At 33.4% G+C, this 22,923-nt stretch overlaps 1 protein-coding gene across 1 annotated transcript in view; it reads left to right on the top strand.

The window, feature by feature from the left end:
• Nucleotides 1-22,923, top strand: part of mew (multiple edematous wings) — a 103,441-nt gene that overhangs the window by 9,158 nt on the left and 71,360 nt on the right. The window contains exon 2 of the mRNA XM_075381539.1: nt 18,004-18,131. Within this exon, the coding sequence (XP_075237654.1) occupies nt 18,004-18,131 (128 nt within the window). The remainder of the gene's footprint in view (nt 1-18,003; nt 18,132-22,923) is intronic.

The following is a 22,923-nucleotide window of genomic DNA, read 5'->3' as shown; positions in this document are numbered from 1 at the left end:
TCCGACGGATATCCCTGGGATCGGACGGGAAGTTAATGGAGGGGATCGAAAGACTTTTTCAGAGCGCTAGGATCGACCGTTTTCGAGATATTTGCGATTTTCGTTCGAAAATTTGGATCCGGTTAAAAAGTAGTAAATTTTCCCAAAACTTGGGTCGCTACTGTACAGAATTTCTAGTAGCAACTGTATACCCTGATATATATCTCGCTTAAAATTTCTTTCGCTAAGAAAATATGTATGTAAATGAGGTCGCATAAGTTCAACCGGCATTTTTTTTTCACTTAGCAACTTAGGGGCATCTTAGCGTGCCTTGAAAGTGTTGTTAAAATGTGTTGTCGTCAAGAGCATACTGTATTCAAAATTTCAGCGGGAATGGATAAGCAGAAGCGCTTCAGAATTCGACCGAAAGGTCCCGTACCGTGAATCTCACATACGTAGTACAAGAGCTAATTGACGACTGAATTTTTTTTAATACGTTCAGTGTAATACGATTTCTTCAACTCCGCAAAATAACCGGTTTCTCGGCATCGCTTTAATCATTTGAAATTAATCTTCTACCATTTCTCCAGGTTTACGAAGTGGAAATAATCGGTGGGAGACGAATACGGCTCATGCGGAAGCATTTGTAAGAGTAAATCAAGGAGTTTTGCATCGATAATCAAAGAGGTGTGTGTGCATTATCGCGTTGATAAAAACATTTTCTTTTTGACTAAATTGGAAGGTTTAACCTGAATAGCATTTATTAATCGGTCCCGGTGAAAGTCCTGCCTTTTCCCAATTATTCTATGAGAATCACACTGAGAATCCCCAAAAAATCGTATTCGAGACTTGCAGATTGAACAATTTCGCTTTCTTCGGGACGTTTCCACACACTGTTTGGTTGTCGCTGTGTAGTAGGAATCCGTGTTTCATCTGCTATCATAAAACGCGAAAGAAACTCAGCAGAATTGTTTTTAAATTTTGAGAACCCTCAAAAAGTGTTCGGACGATGCGTTTTTGGTCGACTATTAACAAACGCGGCTTCCATCGCGCGGTAAGCCTTTATCATACGCAAAATATCGTACCCGTAAAATCAAATTGAGTCAGGCTATCGTTCGTAGCGAGTTCGGTCATTTAACACGACTTTAAGGGGTTTTGTGACGATTTCGGCGGTCGAAACTGTTTTTTTGAGTGTTCAGACCGTTAATCGTCTTGAATGAATGTACAAAACGGTTTAAATTCAATAATCCAATTCTTTAATGTCGAAAATGAAGAAGAATCCTTTTAAAGTGGAATCTAATTATTTCTTTATTCTTCGAGGTTAATTTTTTTTTTAAAAATCAAAGTACTTTATAACAGTTGGCTTTTCAATTTTATTCATTTTTAATAAAGTGTCAAAATTTATTTTCTTTGTTCTGTCGCTATAAACAAGCGATTATTAAACGTATGCGTCTGAAATTTTGCCGCCTAAAAGATCATATTTGACGAATATCATAGTCGTTTGCTCATTTCTGTGTCAAGTTGAAAATTTTCCAAATTGATGTCTGTATGTAGAAATTTAAGGCCAATAAAAAAAAAATATTCTTTTATATATTAAAACTTTTTAATTATTAATTTGCTTAGTAATTTATTGAAGGAAGCTTTTTAAACTTGTATTTAATTACTCTTTAAACTATAAAACAAACAACGGTTGTTATTTAATTTGTTGAAGTATTTAATAATTAAACGTTTTAAAAAATACATCGCATCGTAGAATATTTATGTGACGTTTAATTATATTAAATGAATTATATACGTTTTTGTTTAATTAGTAATTGTTTTATAGTTATCGTAAGAGCTTGGCTTATTTTATTGAACTCGAACCGTTCGATAAGATTATTTATTACGTTCGCTTACGGTTTACAGTACTTCCTTTAAATAAGTATCTGTTCCGTTTTTAAAATAAAAAGACCAGTTGTACGTTTATAATTAAATTAAACGCTTAACGGATTGTTTTTTGTTTTTTTTCAATTAAAAATTGATCAATTGGTTACAAGATCAACCCTCAGAGGGGTTACCGCCTTGCCCAAAACCAGTCTTTAAAGTTAGAAACAAATTCTTTAAAATATTTTTGTGCGGATAACGGTTGCTAAATGTTTGTAGTAGGAAAAGCAAAAAAAAAAAAATTGTAATACAGGGGTATGACGATTATCCGAATTGATCTTTTTAAAGGCCGAATCCGGATAATTGGAAAATTAAAAACCGTTCATCATAAGTACTGTACGTAATTTTCTAACGTTTAATGTATATCAAATAAACTTAATAAATAATACGGAAAAATAAAATAAATATACAGAGTGTCCCATATAAAACGCAACCTATGAAATTTCAAAAATCAAGCTTACTCCACTACTCGTTACTGAAATGGACTCGTCCAACATTTGAACATCGCGGCGACGCAGTAGAACACTACCGAAAGTAACAACAATGCAATCATAACGTTCGATGTATCGCTAGAGACAAGATGGTGTTTTCGCTAGATGAACGTGTTTTCATCGTCGTGTCGTACTTCAGTACGAAATCATTGATTGCAGTGCAAGATTTGTTTCGCCATAAGAACCCGTATAAACCTGCTGCAAACAAAACATCAGTATTAAGGTCAGTCGCAAAATTTAGAAAGACCGGTTCTGTTAATAACAAGGAACGCAAAAGATCTGCGTCGGTGTTGAATACAGATACGGTCGCTGAAATCAAAGACCGATTACTCGCCTCGCCAAATAAATCGACCGTTCATCGGGCGACCAAACCATTACAATTACGACCTTATCGCATTCAAACGGTTCATCGACTTCTTGAGCCCGACAAAGAAAAACGGCTACAATATTGTCAACGGTTCCGTCGATTTCTGCGTGAGGGGATTAACGTTATGGATTCGTTATTTTTCACAGATGAAGCACGGTGTCATTCGGACGGCTACGTAAACAGCCAAAACAGTAGAATTTGGAGCGCTGAAAATCCCCACGTTTATCACGAAACGCAATTACACCCGCATAAGTCGGACGTGTGGTGCGCGATATCGCGGCAGAAAATAATCGGTCCTATTTTTTTCGAGTACACCATTAATGCAGAACGATATCAGGATATTTTATTTCGGTTCATCGCACTCTTGGAAGAGGAAGACAGACACTGCCGGCTACAACATGACGGTGCGACATCGCACTACGCAGGTTCAGCTTTTGATTTCGTCGAGGAATTCTTCGGTAATCGTGTTATCGATCGAGGCTTGTGGCCGCCAAGATCTCCAGATATGACTGCGGCGGATTTTTTTCTACGGGGTTACCTCAAAGAAAAAGCCTACAGCGACAAACCACCAACACTTGAACGATTGAAAGTCGATATTGAACAAGCTGTATTAAATATCCGGCCACAAACTTTGAAAAAAGTTGCAAGAAACGCTGTAAAAAGAATTGAAGCTTGTATTCAAGAAGATGGCGGCCACTTCCAACATTTACTCTAAATGGTAATAATAAAAATTACATTTACACATGCCTTTTTATTATTTCAATACCTACCAATATAAGGTTTGATTGCGTTTTATATGGGATACCGTGGCGAAGAGTTAGCGTCTCGGCCTTTCGTCCAGAGATCCCGTGATCGAATTCCAGTCAAGCACGACATTTTATTAAAGTTTTTTTTTACATTTACGGACTCGATTCGATATCAGTACGTGCGGTAGAAAAGTCGAATAGACCTTTTCAATTTGTAGATTTTAATGCTAATGATGCAATTCGTTCTGGTCGGCCAACTACTGAAAAAGTCGATGAAATCCAGGAAAAAATTGAAGACAATTGCCGGTCGTGATATCAATAACGAATTAAACATCGACCGCAAGACAGTTTTAAACCGTTTGAAGAAGGCTGAATGCAAAAAAAAAAAATAGAATTTAAAGCTCACACGCTCGCGTACCGCGTGATTTAACAGCGATAAATTTAACGAATCGAATTTCCATTCTTCGAATTGTCGCTAAAACGAACAAAATGTAACTGTTTTTGAAATCTGGCTTTTTACAGGCGATAACGATGGATCACGTACGACAATAGTGTACGGAAAAGATCGCGGTTGAAGAGATATAAAGCTTCGCAAACGACGGCAAAGCCACGATATAGCTTTTAGAAATTCGATGCTGTATTTCTGGTGGAATCGGAAAGGAACCGTTATACTAATAACCCAGTCGAACGATTGATTCTTACCTCTTTGTCAACAACCGGAAAGATTACTCCCGGCGATCGAGATAAAGTCATCAAAATTGATCGATAGGAAAAGTATCGATTTACATCACGACAACGCCTGATCCCGTAGATCTTTGGTAACCCTTAAAAAATTGAGGTCGGGAAGTTTTGATGCAACCACCTTACAGTTCCGACCTTGCCCCGGTAGACTACCGTTTGTTTCGGTCCCTAAAAAACTTTCTTAACAGTTTAAAATTGGATTCAAAAGATTCCTATGAAAATCACTTATCACAGTTTTTCGTCCAGAAAACACAAAAGTTATACGGCGACAGGATTATGATTTTGCTTCAAAAACGGCAAAAGTTAGCCGATAAAAACGACTTATATTTTTATATTTGGTTTAATTAATTCCCTTTGAAGTATTAAAGAAACTTGTTTTAGTTTTGCCTTGAAATACGAAGAAAAGATTTCCCCAACATTTATATATATATATATATATACAGGCTGATTCAAAGAAACGGGAAATTAAAAAAATTAAATAACGTTAATGAAAAATTTTTTTAGAAAATTAATTTTATTCCATGTAATCGTACAAATGTTGTCATTTTAGGATACATACATTTTAGTTTATTTTTTAAAGATGACATCTTCCAGGTGACCTCCTCTTCTACGTAAACACTCACGAAGTCTTCGTTAAATTGTTCAAGGTTTGACGTAACATCTCAACTGGAATTTCCGCAATCGCTTCTCGGATCTTTGCCTTCAGTTCTTCCGTTGTAGCAGGTCTACTGTGGAACGCTTTGCTTTTAAGGTAACCCCGCAAAAAGTAATCGCAAGCTGAGAGATCAGGCGATCTGGGAGGCCATTTAATGTCACCGTTTCCTGAAATGACACGTTTTCCAAATAATCGGCGTACAGCTGCCATCGATATTCGTGCGGTATGTGACGTTGCTCCGTCTTGTTGAAACCAGGCTTTGTTAAGAATCGGTGGAAATCCCTTTTGTTGTTTCACAACAAATGTTTCAAGCACGGCTACGTAACGAGCCGACGTCACTGTAATCGCAAGACCGTTGTCATCCTCAAAAAAATAAGGGCGTATAACACCGTAAGATGACGTAGCACACCACACGGTCGCTTTCTGGCTGTGAAACGGACGCTGGTGTAGCTGCGTAGGATTTTCTTGAGCCCGGTATCTGAAATTTTACTCGTTAACAAATCCAACGAGGTGGAATTGTGCTCGCACAACCGCATCGTTCGGTTTCAGTTCCTGGACGATCTGCAACTTGTACGGATGGAATTGCAAGTCCTTCGCTAACATTCTTCGAACACTTGAACTATGCGATTGTAAAGATGCTGAGAGACGACGGATTGACCTAGGTGGACTTCGTGTGACAGCATCTTGTAAAGCTTGAACATTCTGTGGTGTACGAACGGTTCGCTCACAGCCTGGAGGTTTCCTCTTTAACCTCCGGTAATTACCGTTCAGATAATACTTCAGAGGATGATATGTATGAGTGTAAATGAAGTGTAGTGTTGTACAGTCTCAGTTCGACCGTTCCCGAGACTTGTAGTTAATTGAAACCCAACCGCGAGAGAACAGCGGTATCCACGATCTAGTATTCAAATCCGTGTAAAAATAAATGACTTTACTACAACTTGATTGCTGGAACTCTCGACTTCCAAATCAGCTGATTTGGGAAGACGCGTTCACCACTAGACCAACCCGGTGGGTTTAGATGATTCTAACTAAAGCGCACGCGCATAACGTATTTAATTCGCGCGGATGTAGCGGTACTAGCGGCGATGGTTAGCACTAACTAAAATAATGTGATTTCAAAAATTTCGCCTGTACGTTCGGCAGACCGGTGTAGCCGCGAGGCTTAACACATCAGGTACCGAGTCGACCGGGCGATCGAGTTCGAGACCCGACAGACCAGTTTAAATATTATTCATTTATTTAATTCTATCGCTCACCTGTGACGTCACAACATAGCAATAGTTTAAAGCATTTTCTAGAGTAGGCTTGCTATGTTGGAAAACTTTTTTTTTTTACAAATATTGTTATTATTTTTTAATCATTAACAAATGCGCCAAACAAAAATATGACCTTAATTAGGCGAAATCTCGAGATACTGAGGGTGACCTTGCTCTACAGCCTCACCCCTTTGACCTTTTAAGTCAAAATTTAATGGCATCAATGCCCCGTTTGTAGAAGTAATCTGATTCAGCAGTTCTGGATATATAAGTTGATTCATAGGGTAACAACGAACACACGTACACTTACGAAGATTAATATCCATCCGGTTTTTTTGGATTCCTTAGATGTGAAAAAGTAAAGATCGCTGAAAACCGCATATGCCCGAATTAGACTGATTACAATATTCATTCTACAGTTATAGCTCTGCTAATTTGCTATCTAGACGAAAGTAAAACGTAAGTGATGAGAAAATGTTATATATTTATAACTGCGGTTATTGATCATATTTCTACGAAATATGATAACTGTTATGTTTAAGTCGTACATGATTTTCAACTTAACTCTGGAACGTGACTCTTAATGTAAATCGAGGTACAGCTGTTGTTAGTTTGATAAGAATTTTTGCGGCTTCTTATAATCTCATATGAAATGAATTGTTTTTTTGTTGTTAATAGATTTTTTTTTTTAAATTGGACTTTTCAACTCGTTCCGGTTTTTTTAAATTTATAACCATTACACCGGTTTCGATAATTTTTTTTATATTTTATAAAAACAATAAAAATGTTTCATTTAAATTATTTATAAGTATTATTCATTTATGACATCATCGGGTAATATTAGATCGTTTTAATGTAATGATTTTATCATTTTAATATTTAAAATACTTTCACGTGAAAATTATTCTGAGAAAAAATGTAGGGAATATATAAACGGTAGATCTCTTATCCTGGATCGATTTATAATAATACCGTGCAGATTCCGTAGATTATGTCATGAATAGATACCCATCGGGTTGGTCTAGTGGTTAACGCGTCTTCCCAAATCAACCGATTTGGAAGTCGAGAGTTCCAGTGTTCAAGTCCTAGTAAAGCTAATTATTTTTACACGGATTTGAATACTAGATCGTGGATACCGGTGTTCTTTGGTGGTCGGGTTTCAATTAACCACACATTTCAGAAATGTTCGAACTGAGAATGTACAAGACTACACTTCATTTACACTCATACATATCATCCTCTTTCATCCTCTGAAGTAATATCTGAACGGTAGTTACGGGAGGCTAAACAGGAAAAAGAAAAAGGATGTCAGGAATAGATAGAAATAAATAAATGGATTAAAAAAAGGTCAACCGCTCTAGTATTTGCCTGGATGGATCAAGGAAAACCATAGTAAACTTTGATCATATCGTTGTTATAAAATACATAATTATAAAATAAAAAGCTATTAAAGTTCCACATTAATTATTTAAAGGATAAATACGTGAAATAATTTTTTAAACTAAATATATGAAGATATTAAATATAAAAAATTCTTTCGCAGTTGAAAAAGAACGACTTTTCATTATTTTATTTTGTATAATTTTTTGCCCAAGAAATTTACAAAACATAAATTAAATGAGAAAACTAAAAAAGGGTATAATTTTTACTTCCTTGTACGAAGTATTGTGATCGCGAAAAATGTCAGATTTCAACGGAAATATCCATTTTGATCATCCCTGAATTTATTTTGACTAGTTTCGGCGTGATGTCTGTACGTAAGTACGTATCTCCCATAACTCAAAAGCCCAAATTCTAAATTTGGATTTTGGGCTTTTTCTTAACTGTAGTAATAAGCCCTCATCGAGAGCTTTTTAACGATATATTATCATAAGTAGTACTTATTTTCATTGGTTCCACAGTTATAGCCAAATAAACCTTTATTTAATGAAATATTTGGATCTTACAAGGGTTCGAATAAGAATCCTTTTTTTAACTTTTTCATTTCATTTTAAATATATTGATTTATTAATAATCATTAACATTTTTAAGATGAATAATAATTCAATAATAACAATTTAAAAAAAAAAGATGAACTATAAAAAGTTATTAATGAAATAAAAATGTACGTACTTTTAAAAATGTTTATGGTAATTTAATTGGTGTACAAGGAAGTCATGTGATGTCCACATCAGATTTTTTTAAATTTTATTCTTTTTTTTTTTTTTATTACTTTTAAGACCATAATGGATCACTTTAGTTCTTTTTTTTTTTTTTTTGGCAAGTTCTTTCTTTTCTTGCCGATTTGTTGTTTTTCAGCTTTTCTTTTTTGGCTGTAATTTCTAAGGGTTTCAGATCTTCTTGCCCTTTCTTGTTCAGAGTGCACCCGGCTTATTGTTTTCTTAGGTTTTGATAGGAATCTTGTTTCTTTATTTTTTAATTTCTCATAGTTTCCGGTTTTCGTTTTTAGGTTTTCTTGGGTTATGTCTAATTCCTCCATGTTTTTCTGTACTTCGTATAACCGGTTCAGTCTGCTTTTCTTGTTCCAGAAAAGTTCGATTATCCGTCTGATAAGTCTGATCTCTTCCGTTCTGAAAATATGTCCTAGAAAGGAAATTCTCTTCTTTCTAAATTTATTAGTTATCGGGATGATCGTTTTGTAAATCTCTTCGTTTGGAATAATTCTTCAAATCCCGTCTTTTTTAGTGTTTTTCCCGATGCATCGTCGTAGAATCTGTCTTTCAATCTTTTCCAGTTTGTCGGTAAACCTTGTCTGGTACGGTCCAAATACGGTTTCGCATCTGTAAAGTATTTCTGGACGGATAACTGAGTTATAATGTCTTTTTTTGTGTTTATGGACATGCATTTTTTGTTATAGATGTTTTGTGTTTTTATTGTGGCTTTGATGAGTTTATTTATTCTTTCATTCCAGTTTGGATTTTCTTGGAGGTTGTGCGTGATGTTTTCCCCCAAATATTTAAAGTTTTCTACTAGTTCTATGTCATTATTGTTTATTTTTACTTTGCTTATGCATAGCGGGTTTCTCACCATAATTTTGGTTTTTTCGTATGAAATTTTTAGACCAATTTTTCCTGCAATCTCTTCCAGTGATGACAGTTGGTATCCGGCCTCTTCTATATTTTGAGATAGTAGGGCTAAATCGTCCGCAAAGCCTAGGCAATTTACCGAGATACCTTTTCCTATTTTAACGTTGTATTTATTTAATTTTTTCCAATCCCGCATTATAAATTCAAGGGCACAGTTGAATAAAAGCGGTGACAGTCCATCTCCTTGTCTCAGTCCTGTTTTGATGTCGAATGGATCAGATATTTCTCGCCTGAATTTAACCTTGTATTTGTTATCCGTTAGTGTTAGTCCGATGATTTTGACTAGTTTTGGGTGAAGCCCTAAATTTCTCAGGATTTTCAGCAGGGATTCTCGATGTACACGATCATATGCTTTCTTGAAATCAATAAAAGTCACTACCAGTTGTTTATTCCTTAGTTTATGATACCTTATAATTAATTTTAAATTTAGAATTTTTTCTGGGCGAGGCTGCCCAGAAAAAATTCGGTCTAAATCCCCACGGTCTAAATCCCCCTTGGTATTCCCCTAGTTCTTGTTCCAGTTGGTCTTTGATTCTGTTGTAAATTATTCTTGATAGAATTTTGTAAGTGCAATCTAGTAAGGAAATTCCCTTATAGTTCAGGGTTGGTTTTATCACCTTTTTTTATGTAAAGGGTGGATTATTGCGGTTTTCCATTCTTCCGAAAATTCTTCTTTGTGCCATATTTTTACCATTTCTTTGTGGAGATTTCTGTGTACTTTTTCTGACGCGTTCTTCCATAATTCTGCAGTCAGGAAATTTTCTCCACTTGCTTTGTTGTTTTTCATTTGCTTCAGAGCTATCTTTACTTCTACTAATGTCGGTGGAAGGATGTTTTCTCTTGGTGTTTTAATCTGGGTATTTGTGTTTATTTCCAGAAGTTCTTTGGTTCTTCACAATTCAGAAGTTTTCTAAAGCTTTCTCTCATGACGTTGGCATTTTCTTTATCAGTGTGTGGCAAATTTCCTTCTGAATTTCTTAACATTAGTGTTGGGGCATTAAATGTAGTGTTCTTCAGTTTAAAGTTTTTGTAATATTGTCTTGTATTATTTTTATGGAAGTCTTCCTCAATCTGTTCTAGTAATTTCTTGTGATACTCCCTCTTCTGATTTCGGATTATTTTTTGTGCGAGTTTTCTTTGCATTCTTAGTTTTTGTTGGTTTTCTACTGTCTTTCTTGATCGGAAGATCAACCAAGCCTTGTGTCTGTTTGCCAGTGCTTGATCACAGGTAATGTTCCACTACTGGTCTTTCCTTTTTTTATCTGGCGGTGCAATTTCTGATGCTATTTCTTTTAGTTATTCCACCAGGGCTTCTAGTTTGTTTTCAGTCCCTAGTCGGTCTGTTTTTTCGGTGTATGTGACTTTTCCTGTATTTTTATTCTGGTCATATTGCTTTTTAAATCTTTTGTCCCTTGCAGATTTTCTCCTCGGTGTCATTTTGATTTTAATTTTGATTAAGTAATGATTTGAGTCTACTTCCAAACCTCTCATTACTTTTACATTGTAGATCTCTTTGTGTGAATTTTTTTTCCATACAGACATGGTCGAGTTGAAACTCTCCTAGTTTCCAGTTTGGACTTTTCCAGGTTTTCATTCTTTTGGCTTTTCCGGGTAGTCTGGTAAATTTAGATAAAAGGTCGTGATTTCTACAGTAATCCACCAGTCTTTGGCCGTTTGCGTTTGTTCTTTTCTTTACAGGCCATTTACCAATGATATCTTGGTATCTTTTTTCCTTTCCCAACTGTGCATTGAAATCCCCTAATAGAATTTTGGTGTGCCTTTTATTTATTTTGGTAGTTATCTGGTCCAATAGGTTCTAGAAGTTTTCCACTTCCTTAGGATTAGTCCTGTTTTTAATGTTTGTTGGTGCATGTGCGTTGATTAGTGTGTAGAATTTGTTTGCTGATTTTATCGTTAATGTTGCGATTCGGTCTGAGTACGCTTGAAAATCTATGACTGAATCGAGTATTTAACATTTTTGACGATGAAACCTGTTCCAAACTGCGGGACATTTTTCATGACTTTTTTGCCAGGAATTCCTTGGTAGATTCTGAACCCTTGTGATTCGTAGTGTTCTTGTGTGGTATTTCTCATTTCTTGTAATGCTAATATTACTATTTTCTGGTGTTCTAGTATGTTTGTGAGGTTTTTGAGTTTCCCTGTTTTCATTAGTGAATTAACGTTTAATGTCGCAAAGTAGTGGAACTGTTTTGTTTTAACTGTTTGTTTTTTGGTTGTATTCCGACGCTCCGATTCGTCTTCAGAAGTTTCTCTTATTTATCCACCTCCCCAATCCGACGGTGAACTTCTCTGGTTATTACCAGAAGGGATATAGTTAGTAATAAAAGAACTTTCCATACTGTGAACTTTCCAGGATGTTTCTTTCCTGTATTGCGGGCGAGCCCACGAGTTTACAACTTTGGAGTTTAGCCAAAGAGGTTTGATTTCTATTTATTTCACTTATGGATATCTCCAGTTTTCCATAAGCTATCCAGACGAACCACGTGGAGGCCCAAACGATTTTAAGAAAATTTTTAAATCGTTCCGAAATCATTTCGTCCAAATATATTCTTTGTTTATAAGAAAATTAAACTATTACAACTGTAGTTTAACGAAATAATTAAAAATAGTGGGTGGTCTACCCACTATTTTTAATTATTACACATAGGTTATCTCTAAAGTAAAGACCGTTTCATTGTAAAAAGATTTATTCTGAAAGCTTCTTTTTTTTTTGTCTTCAGTCATTTGACTGGTTTGATGCAGCTCTCCAAGATTCCCTATCTAGTGCTAGTCGTTTCATTTCAGTATACCCTCTACATCCTACATCCCCAACAATTTGTTTTACATACTCCAAACGTGGCCTGCCTACACAATTTTTCCCTTCTACCTGTCCTTCCAATATTAAAGCGACTATTCCAGGATGCCTTAGTATGTGGCCTATAAGTCTGTCTCTTCTTTTAACTATATTGTTCCAAATGCTTCTTTCTTCATCTATTTGCCGCAATACCTCTTCATTTGTCACTTTATTCTCCCTTCTGATTTTTAACATTCTCCTATAGCACCGCATTTCAAAAGCTTCTAATCTTTTCTTCTCAGATACTCCGATCGTCCAAGTTTCACTTCCATATAAATCGACACTCCAAACATATACTTTCAAAAATCTTTTCTTGACATTTAAATTAATTTTTGAAACAAATTATATTTCTGGTTCGCCTGTGCTATTCGGCATTTTATATCGCTTCTGCTTCGTACATCTTTAGTAAATCAGAGGTTAATTATTAATAAATCAGTATATTTAAATTAAAGGAAAATGTCCGATTCGAACCGATGTGCCTTCCCCTTGTAAGACCCAAATAATTCATTAATTAAAATTTTAGTTGGCTATTACTCTGGAACCGATGAAAATAAGTACCACGTATGATATATCATTGAAAAGCTTTCCGTGAGGGCTTATTACTGTAGTTAAGAAAAAGTAAAAAATCCAAATTTTTTGGATCGTTTTTGAGGTATGCGAGATACATACGTACAGATGTCACGCCGAAACTAGTCAAAATGGATATTTCCGTTGAAATCTGAAAACCGAAATTTTTTGCGATCATAGTACTTCTTTTACTTCATACAAGGTAGTAAAAAACCTGTTTTTGACACCGAAAATTGTGTTTTACGTCGAATATCTTAAAAACTACTGGAGTTAAAGTTCTGGGACTTGTTTTTCACAAATTTTTCAGCTCAAATTACATAAGAAAACATCAGTTTTAATTACTTCCTAATTTTGGTTCCAAAAATTACAGTAGAGCTTTTTTCTGTATTAAAATAACCTAAATCCGGTTGAAATATTTCGCTAGTCGCTAATAATAACACAGTAATGTTTTGAATATTTATATAATAAATTCCGTAATTATTTATTATTTAAATAATCAAAACATTACTGTTAATTAGTCGAGGTTAGCGAGCGAAGAAGGCGTAGGTTAAGTTTGGTTAATTTATATATAATTATAAGAAGGTGGAGATATAACAGCTTTTGACCAATTATATTTATAAAATAAATAAATATAACATATAACCTTCCAACCACACTGGCGCCATTATAATGCATTAGTACCCTTGAAAATTTTTTTGTGGGACACTGTCTGTATATATATTTTTCCCCCTTTTTTTTGGAAGATGGGGACTTGATGACATCGTCAATCTACCCTCGATCATATCGTGGGATATCATATGGAAATGTAATTTTGAAGCATATGAAAAATGCCACGACCCTTCAGATTATAATTTTAATATAATTATTGTGATAAAAAGCTCTGTTATATATATATTTTTTTTTAATAATAAATAGAATACTAGTTTGTAGAAAAAATATAAAATTTATTGAAACAAATAAAAAATAAAAATTATTTTTGATCAAGAAGTAGGACATTTGTCCCCTGGTATTTTTTATTTTTTTTTAAATTATACACGGCCGTAAATTTGAATCAAATCCAAGACTAAAAAAAACTATCTGTAAGTTAAGTTATTCAAGGGTAATGCCTGAACAGACATAGTCGTGTTGTTAATTACAGTAGAGTGCAATGTTCTTAGTTAGTCGTATCTAGTATGTTTATATTTAGCTAACCTAAGCAAAGTTATTAAAAATGTTAAGAAAAAGTATAAATAAATATTCAATTAAAAAAGGTTTTTGTTAAGGTTACATTTTTATACATATTTATATATATATATATAAACTTATAATGGTGTTAAGGAGTTTAGTTATGTATTTTAATAAACACACATTGGTTAAATAAGCAGATAGACAGACTGTGTTTGTGTGTGTGTGTGTGTGTGGATGGTGTTTGTTTTTGTTAAATTTTGTGTGTGTGTATGTGTTGTTTAAATACTATAAAGGATGATGATCTTATCATTAAATTATATTTAATATGCCATCTGCTTTAAAGAAGGATAACAGATGCTAGACTCTCTTTTTTCAATGATCCACCACTCAGTTCTATCTTCTCTCTCTCTCTCTCTCTCTCTCACTCTCTCTTATTCACTCACTCGCATTCTCTCTTACACTCATTTCACACTTAGACACAGACAGTTTAGTTATTTCTCCTTTCACGTCATCATATCTATACAACAGTAACTGAATTGTTACAGGAAATAGTTGTACATAGGTACTTAATGCGATATATGCATATCTATGTGGCGTATTTTATTATTTGACTCGTAATTTATTTTATTCTTATATATTTTTAGAATTATATCATCGTTATTAGTTACTTGTAAAAATATTTCAAAATGATTCATCTCATTCCACTCGCACTTATTTCTATGCGTGTCAATTATATACCAAATAAAAGGGAAAGTCTTAAAGATATTTTTTGTTAGCTCATCTCTAGCAGATGCATTTGTTGACTAATATTTTATCTCAAAGAAAATTATAATTGAACAACTTAAAGATTTTTTGCGTGTACTAAATTGCTCTGAAGCGCCTTGTAGTTAAACGCAAAGTAAATACGAGGTGCTACCCAAAAGTTCGGGGAATTTGAATTTCGCGTGCGAACCATTGCCGGTACGACCTGCTGCCGCTTTTCTTTCTTTTTCCTGTTTAGCCTCCGGTAACTACCGTTTAGATAATTCTTCAGAGGATGATATGTATGAGTGTAAATGAAGTGTTAGTCTTGTACATTCTCAGTTCGACCGTTCCTGAGATGTGTGGTTAATTGAAACCCAACCACCAAAGAACACCGGTATCCACGATCTAGTATTCAAATCCGTTTAAAAATAACTGGCTTTACTAGGACTTGAACGCTGGAACTCTCGACTTCCAAATCAGCTGATTTGGGAAGACGCGTTAACCACTAGACCAACCCGGTGGGTTACGACCTGCTGTCGCTAGATGTGGCTAACAGTACTCTTTGTGAATCAGTATTCCAACAGCTGTGACGGTGAGAGGCTGCATTGTTGACTTTCTGCGGTTGTATAACGTTGTGTTTTACTGCTTCGGGGAAGTTCTAAATGCCAGATTTTAAAGAGCAAAGAACCCGCATCAAAATTTGCTTCACGCTTAAAAAAACCGGTGCAGGAACCCATCGCATGCTTGTGGAAGCAATTAGTGACAATGCTACGAGTAAAAGTAAAACATTTTTGCGGTACAAACGATTCAAAGATGGACTAACGACAGTCGATGACGTTAACCTTCTAGGAAGACCATCAACAAACGCAACACCGGAAAACATCACGAAAGTGCGAGAGGATATTGTTGCAGATCGTAGACAAACAATCCACGACGTTTGTACAATCTTACAAATGTCATACGGGTCCGTGCAACGCATGTTGTCGGACAATTTAAACATGAGACGCATCGCTGCAAAATTCATGCCGAGACTGTTGAACAGCGACCAGAAAAAAAATCGCGTAGCTGTCTGTAGTGATTTGAAAAATTCAGCCAAAAAATTCCCCACCCACCCTATTCGCCTCACCTTGCCATGTGCGACTTTTTTTCTTTTCGAAAATGAAATTTCAATCGAAAGGCCGTCGTTTTAACCCAATTAAGGAAATTCAGGAAGAAACGCAGAACGTGTTTCGAATACTTACACCTGCAGACTTCCAGGTATGCATGGAATCATGGGAAAAACGCTGGGATCACTGTATCAATGCCCAAGGGGATTACTTTGAAGGAGACAGTTGAAATTATAAGTTATTTTAAGCTATTTGATTTTTATGGTAAAATTCCTCGAACTTTTGGGTAGCACCTCGTATTTCTGTTTTACTTATGTATATTTTCATGTGATATACATATAATATCATCTCTTGGGCTCTCTCAAAAATTCAAAATTGGTTTTCAAAATATAGAAATGTATCGTCAGATCTTTATTATTTAGCATCCATAAATATGGATTTCATAGACCACTGATATTAAGAAAATTAAAAATGTTAACCAATCTATGTGTTAATGTTTATGATTTTAGAGTCTGTCAAATCCAAATCTCTCCTCTGTCCAAATCGTAGGCAACAGTTTTTCTATTCTAATTCAACACAACTTTGGCTTATGAGAAAAGGCTTTAATATATTTTAATAAATAACCAAATTATTTTTAAAATCTTCCCATCAGTTTATTTAAAATGTTATTAAAAAATGTGTTTTTTTTTACAGGAAAGAAATTATTCTGTTAATGAATTCTTAAATAATATTAATAAATAAAAATCCAGAATTTTCAGCATCTCTGTTTAAACTGTACATAAATTGTGTTAAAATAATCTCTATCAATCCGCTCCTGATTTATTTACTTTGTAGTTAAGCTTATTTTATTTTATTTCAAGCTTATGGATGTGGAATTTAACAAAATCTATTTTTTATATTAAAATACTGCTCTGCTCAATGTTTTATCATGGTTTCCCATGATCAATCCAGATAAATGCTGGGGAAGTTCCTTTTACCTTATCCTTGGAGGCATAACTACCTATTTTTGATGTGATTTATATATGTATATTGTATTATTATTATTATTATTATATACCATTCAGAATAAAGATTTACTTATCTTTGGAATCGATTGACCAGGTGCTCAGTGCATCTTATCAATTTTATAATGAGTTTGGAAAAGGGTAACTTGTGTAAAGGAAGACCACAGATGTTGAAGTATAAGAAAATTGTTTAAAAAATTTTAAGTTTCTTCTGTCATCTTTTTGTGAATCAAACTTCTGGATTTTCTACTGTTAACGAGTAGGAATTCCTACACTGCAGTCGGGCTGTAATAAGAAATGTTTGTAGGGATACCGGATAAGTTGATGTTTTCTTTTTCATTTTTTTTTTTTATAAATATATGATTGAGGGGAAAATAAAACATTTTTTTTTTTTAAATCAACATGCTGAGAAAGGCACAACGCTGTACAGTAGTAGGAATCCAGTCTTTGGGACAAACTTTAGGTTTACAGATGGTAAAAAAAAAAAAACAAGTGTGAATAATTTCATGTGTAGATGGGATTAGAGTAACTGAATTTGCCCCTTAATTGACCTTCCCAGAATGTCAGAAAGCCTTAATTTACCCAGAGGAACTGAAACTCGAGCGAAATCTTTCACTCTGTATAACTCGCTAACAAAGCATTTTCGGACCTATGTTTATATGAACTTTTTTCTTATTTTTAGCCTCTAGAATGAGTTGTATTGCCCTATCCTCCTGAATCACTCTGTATATATAATTCAATTATCTAACATCAGAGTACATGAATCGGTTCACATACAGTTCATCCTAGTAGGTAATATATGTACTGGAATTATCATTAAAATTCTTCTCAATGTTATCATGGAGGATATAGTCGGGTCAGATCTACATCTATTTTAATCAGGGAAAAAAGTAATAAAGTTTAAAGAAAAGGGGTGAATGATAAAATAGATGAAAGGAAAATCGATGTAAAAGATATATTTCATGCAAGCAATCCATCATTACATTATGGTAGCTAAAGTATGATGTGCTAAGGTGAATTTAAATGGAAAAAATTAATGAAATGATTTACATATTAACACTTGAGGTGTTTCTAATGAGAAGGAATTGCGAGGGCAAATTATAAATAAAAATAAAAGTTATTGAATACATGAAGCAGGGACTGAGAATTAGTATAGAACATTAAGGAATAAAAAACACATGAAAGCAGTTAATCTAATGACAAGAAAAATCAACATTTTACGCTTTTTATGATTTTATTCTCTTATAGATAAGAAAAATTGATAATTTGAATTCAGTATTCATATAATTATATTTAATGTTTTGTTTCGTATAGGTTATTAGTTGGTGCACCTTTAGGCCAAAATCTTCAACCAAATACAAGTCGTTCAGGTGCGTTATGGAGCTGCCCACTAACAACAAATGAAGATGATTGCAGCCAAGTTGTCACTGATGGAAAACGAAGTTAGTTTGATATAACATTTTTTTAACATCTTATTTTTTCATTACTATATCTCTCTCTAAACTATTTTCCCTTAATTTTAATTTAAATATGATAAAAATGTATTATTTTTGAAATAGTTCATTACAGTTTATCATCTTATAATAATTTCTTCTGATGTAATCTCAATGTTGATATCCAATTTCAAAAAATTTTATTAAATAAAAGTTACATTATAGTTAAAGTATTATACGTGTCATTGGAAAAAAATAATGCTGGGATTTCAAGAATTTATTACTCCATAAATCTTTTAATATGTAGAATTTGTTTCGGCACTGGGATTTAAAAAAAAAAAATTGTACATTTTTTCCTATATATGGAAAGTCAGTCACCTTGACCTATAGGCACTGTGACTTTGAAACTAGCTATTAATGCTGTATATTAATCCATGGTCGTTGACTTGCTAGGCATCAGTAGAATGTGAACCGTGCTATAAAAACTTGTCTGCTGTGGTTTGTGTAATTATAATCAATTGTCTTTTTAATGTAATTTTCAACAAATATATACTGATCATTGGTTTAAACAGCGGATCTTATAATCCAGGCTTATCTAAAAAAAATCGAATGCAGTGTCAGATATATGAGATTACTTTATGTTAAAGTCCAAAAATAAATTCCATTGTTCAAAGGAATTTACAACTGCGATTGAAGAATTATCTATAATTTTTGCTCTTCAGTTTATTTACATTCAACATGTATATCATTTTTCTACAAAATCACCTCCCTTGTCAATGCATATGGTCTAGCGGTTCACAAGCTTGCATATTCCTTCCAAGAAGAAGGTTTTGGTTGATCATGAAGTAAATTTTTCACCGCTTCCTGCACGTCTAACTCTGTGGAAAATCGACGACCTTGCAAGAATTTTTGAGCAGCCGACATGAAAGATAGAGGAACCATGATCTGGGTTGTAGAGAAGGCGCTTCAGTACGTCAATATTCAACTTGTTAATGGTCTTAACACTGGTGAGCTGTGTGTCGGCGGGTTGGCCAGCTTGTCGTGGATGATTTGATGGGCAGAACCATAACTAATGTTCAAAGAAGGCGCCACCTCATCGATGGTAACTCACCTATTCACCAGAACCATCTCTTGAGCTTGCTGAATCTTGTCATCCATGGTGGAGGTTGACGGACATCCTGCTTTCTCTTCATGTGCGACACTCATCACTTTTAAACTTCTCTATCCAAGAAAAAACACTTTTACATGATAAAACACTGTCCCGTAATCTGATACAAATCTACAATGAATTTCAGCCCCTTTCACACCCTCTGACCAGAGAAATCGGATCACTGCTTGTTGTTCCTCCTTAGCGCAACTGCTAGTGGAGCGGATATGTTTGCACTACAATAGCCAGAAGACAAATGACGTAATTGGGATCTAATTTTCCACATGTGACCGCAGTTTTACCAACTCTAAGCATGCATGCACAAAACGCAGTGACAACTTTGAAGGTATGTTATGGTGAAAATGTAAATAATTTTTGAGTCACAGTACAAATTTACAAAAACTTATTCAAAATGTTCTTCGTAAATGTGTGTTACATCTGCATACGTATAAAGTTCAACTTTGAAATAGACAGTCGGTCAAAATGTGTTCTATTTATGTTTCAAGCTTGAGAAAATAAATAATGTGTACCTTTTACACTTGGTTTTGTATACAGCTAAAACTATTTTTCACATTATTGGATGCATTAATTGTAGTTTTTACAGTCTGAACAACACAATATTATTCAATAATTCATTTGGAATTCTTCAAAAGTGAATGTATGATTAATACATATGAAACTTATAAGCCTGTGTATTTTTTTGATCTCTTAACGGTTTACTTTACTCCAGTTGATTTTTTTTCTTGGTTACATTAAGGTTTATCCACCGAAAAGATGTATACTTTACTTATCTTGCTACAAAGTACAGCTGATTAGAATAATTACATCAGACATGATTGAATAGATACGGCAGAATACTGACAACTGTAGAGCCAAAAAAGAATATGCAGTAATGAAACTTTGTTAAATTAAAAAAAAAAAAGTACTTGATTGTTATCATACCGCCACTCATTTTTTATCCAACTTCTTCAGATTTCATGAGGAAATGAATAATAATGTTTATTTAAGGTGAAAAAAGTACATTTTTTTAAAATGAAAAATAAAAATTACAAACACTTTAGATTATGTTGACTCCGTGTTTTGACGAATCATATGTATATCAACATAACCTAACCAAACATAACTTACGCTCGCTAACCTCATATAATTAACATTAAATATGCATATTATAATACTATTTAACATTAATTAGATGACGTTAGCAAGCGTACGTTATGTTGATATACATACGAGTCGTCTGTACACAGAGTCAATATAATAAAACAAACAACCTATGCTTGTTTCGCTCACCAACAAATATATTTTTTGTTTAATACATTGTGATAATATATTTAACAATAATACAATTTAATAGATGTGATAATACTTTTTTTTTTTGATAAAGTAGTTGCGTAAAAAAAAATGGTAGTGCGATAACAAAGAAATATCAAAAAACAATTCACATTATGAATATTTTGGCTTTATAATTATCTCTGTATATTCAGTGTTTATGATGCCATGAATTACTGAAAACCCAGCAGTCTTTTTCAATAATTCTGTATAGTATACTTATATATTTCTAATTAGTTAATTCGTATAAATTATTTAGTGTCCATTTTTTATATAATAATATTATTTTGCGATTTTAGTTTAAACCTCTTTTTTATACAGCTTTAAAATTTTAATTCAGTGTCATATTTTAGTTCATTTATTTTCTGTGTATAGGATGTTATGAATAAGAAGTAATGGCATATTAAATTAAACATTTATGAAATATAATTTGTAAAAAGGTGGAACTATCACTTATTTAATATTTTTACTCGTAATATCAGAAAAAAATTTAATCATGCCTAAACATATATACTATTGTGTAAATGCAATAACCATAATGGTCTTAGGATCTGATATTCACAAATCACTCTTGATTAAAAAAAACATACCATGCCAGACTTACTACGGGGATGAGAAGTGAAATGGTTTTCTCTTCAATTGGGTATCAGTATGCCAAGCTCATTGAAATGCAGAAGATATTCTGTACAAATGATACAATTTCACTATATTCATTACAGGCATCGTCTGTAAGGTGAATATCATTCATTACTCTTAGAGAAATCAACTCTAACTTCTTGTATTTCAGGTGTTTTACATGTCTTGCAGTTATAAAAAAGATCAGGACAGATAGTGTAAAACAATATTTTTCTATCGTGAAACAAAAATGTTTGTGGGAAACAATTAACTTTCATATTAAATATGAAATTAATTGCATGCTTAATATAAGTTCTGGTCTAGAATAGTTGGATAATATAGAGAGAAGAAGAAAATTTTTAATGTTGTGGTTTATATTATAATATAATTGAGAAAAGATTTTAGGTAGAACTAGATATAGATGGAATTTTTATTAATATAAATATTCTGTTATGCTTATTGCTACTATCATTGGGATATAAAAACATTTCTCTAGTTATCTTATTGGTGTAAAACATTTTTTAATTCCTTCAACATAGCATGATGAAAAGTTGAAATTGATAATTTTAAGAGTTGGAAATCCTGGTTATCATCTCTTTTTTTTGGCTCTCAGCTGTTGTAATATATGGGATCATAAATTAAAAAAAAAAAAAAAAAATACAAATGATATGCAATTATTTGGATTATGAAAAATTGTTACTTAGTATGTTGGATCCATTTATGTAATTATCCAAAATTATATATATAGTTACCCCCTCCAATATTGTTGTTAGTTATTTTGTATATAATTTTTTTTTTATACTTATGAATAAATACATTTTGTATTTGTATAGATTATACAGCTCATAAAATTTATAATATTTTTAAGGCTTTGGGTTTAGTTTCTGTGGTTTCTGGTTTATTGTAATGTTCTTGTCATTTATTGGTGTTGGGTATTGCTTTATTTATATTTATGCGAAGGGCTTTTCTTTTGGTTGCTTTTATGGTGTAGGAGAAATTATATGTCTAAAATAACTATATATGGTTCAAAAGTTACATTTATTCATTGAATGAAACTAACCTGATTAACATTTGCCCTCAAACTGTCTTCCGTTTTCATTAATGTATCGTTGTAGCCGCTACGGAACTCTGAGGCAAATAGTTTTTTGTAGACTAAGATATGAATTCATTTATCTGAAAGCGAGTTAATGATAATATTTTTTTGTCGCTAATGTGTGGTTGTTTGACGATATATGTATTATCTTTCGCAACACTAAAAGAAAAAGTCTATTGGTGACTGTAGAGATTCATCATCCATTTTCTTTGTCGTTGAAGATTAATTAATGAATTATACTGATTTTCAAAATGATCAAGATTTATTTGCAAACATGGAAGAGCATAGTCAGTTGGCTTTTCAAATTTTTCTTTCTTATCATAGCACCTTCAAAAAACTATGCTCCCGGCATTCTTTGGTAGAATATTCTACCTGGAATTATTACACCGTGCTGGTTCAGTTAAGTTTCAAGACAAATAAATATTGTTTTCTAAATATCAGTAAATACAATTTTCTGTTTATGTGTAGATAATTTAAAAGGTTACTACTTCAAAAAATATTTTAAAGTAGGTTAGAATCATTTTGTTCGGCTTCATTTCATATCGATTCCAAAAACTGTCACCTATGTTCAGGAAAATTTATGGGTCTTTGTGTGTAACATTTAAGTTTTTCTGGTG

This window comes from Lycorma delicatula, chromosome 13 (genome assembly GCF_047948215.1).
Source record: "Lycorma delicatula isolate Av1 chromosome 13, ASM4794821v1, whole genome shotgun sequence".
In the NCBI taxonomy this organism is placed as follows: Eukaryota; Metazoa; Arthropoda; class Insecta; order Hemiptera; family Fulgoridae; genus Lycorma; species Lycorma delicatula.
Note: the sequence above shows the minus strand (reverse complement) of the source record. Positions and strands in the feature narration are given on the sequence as shown.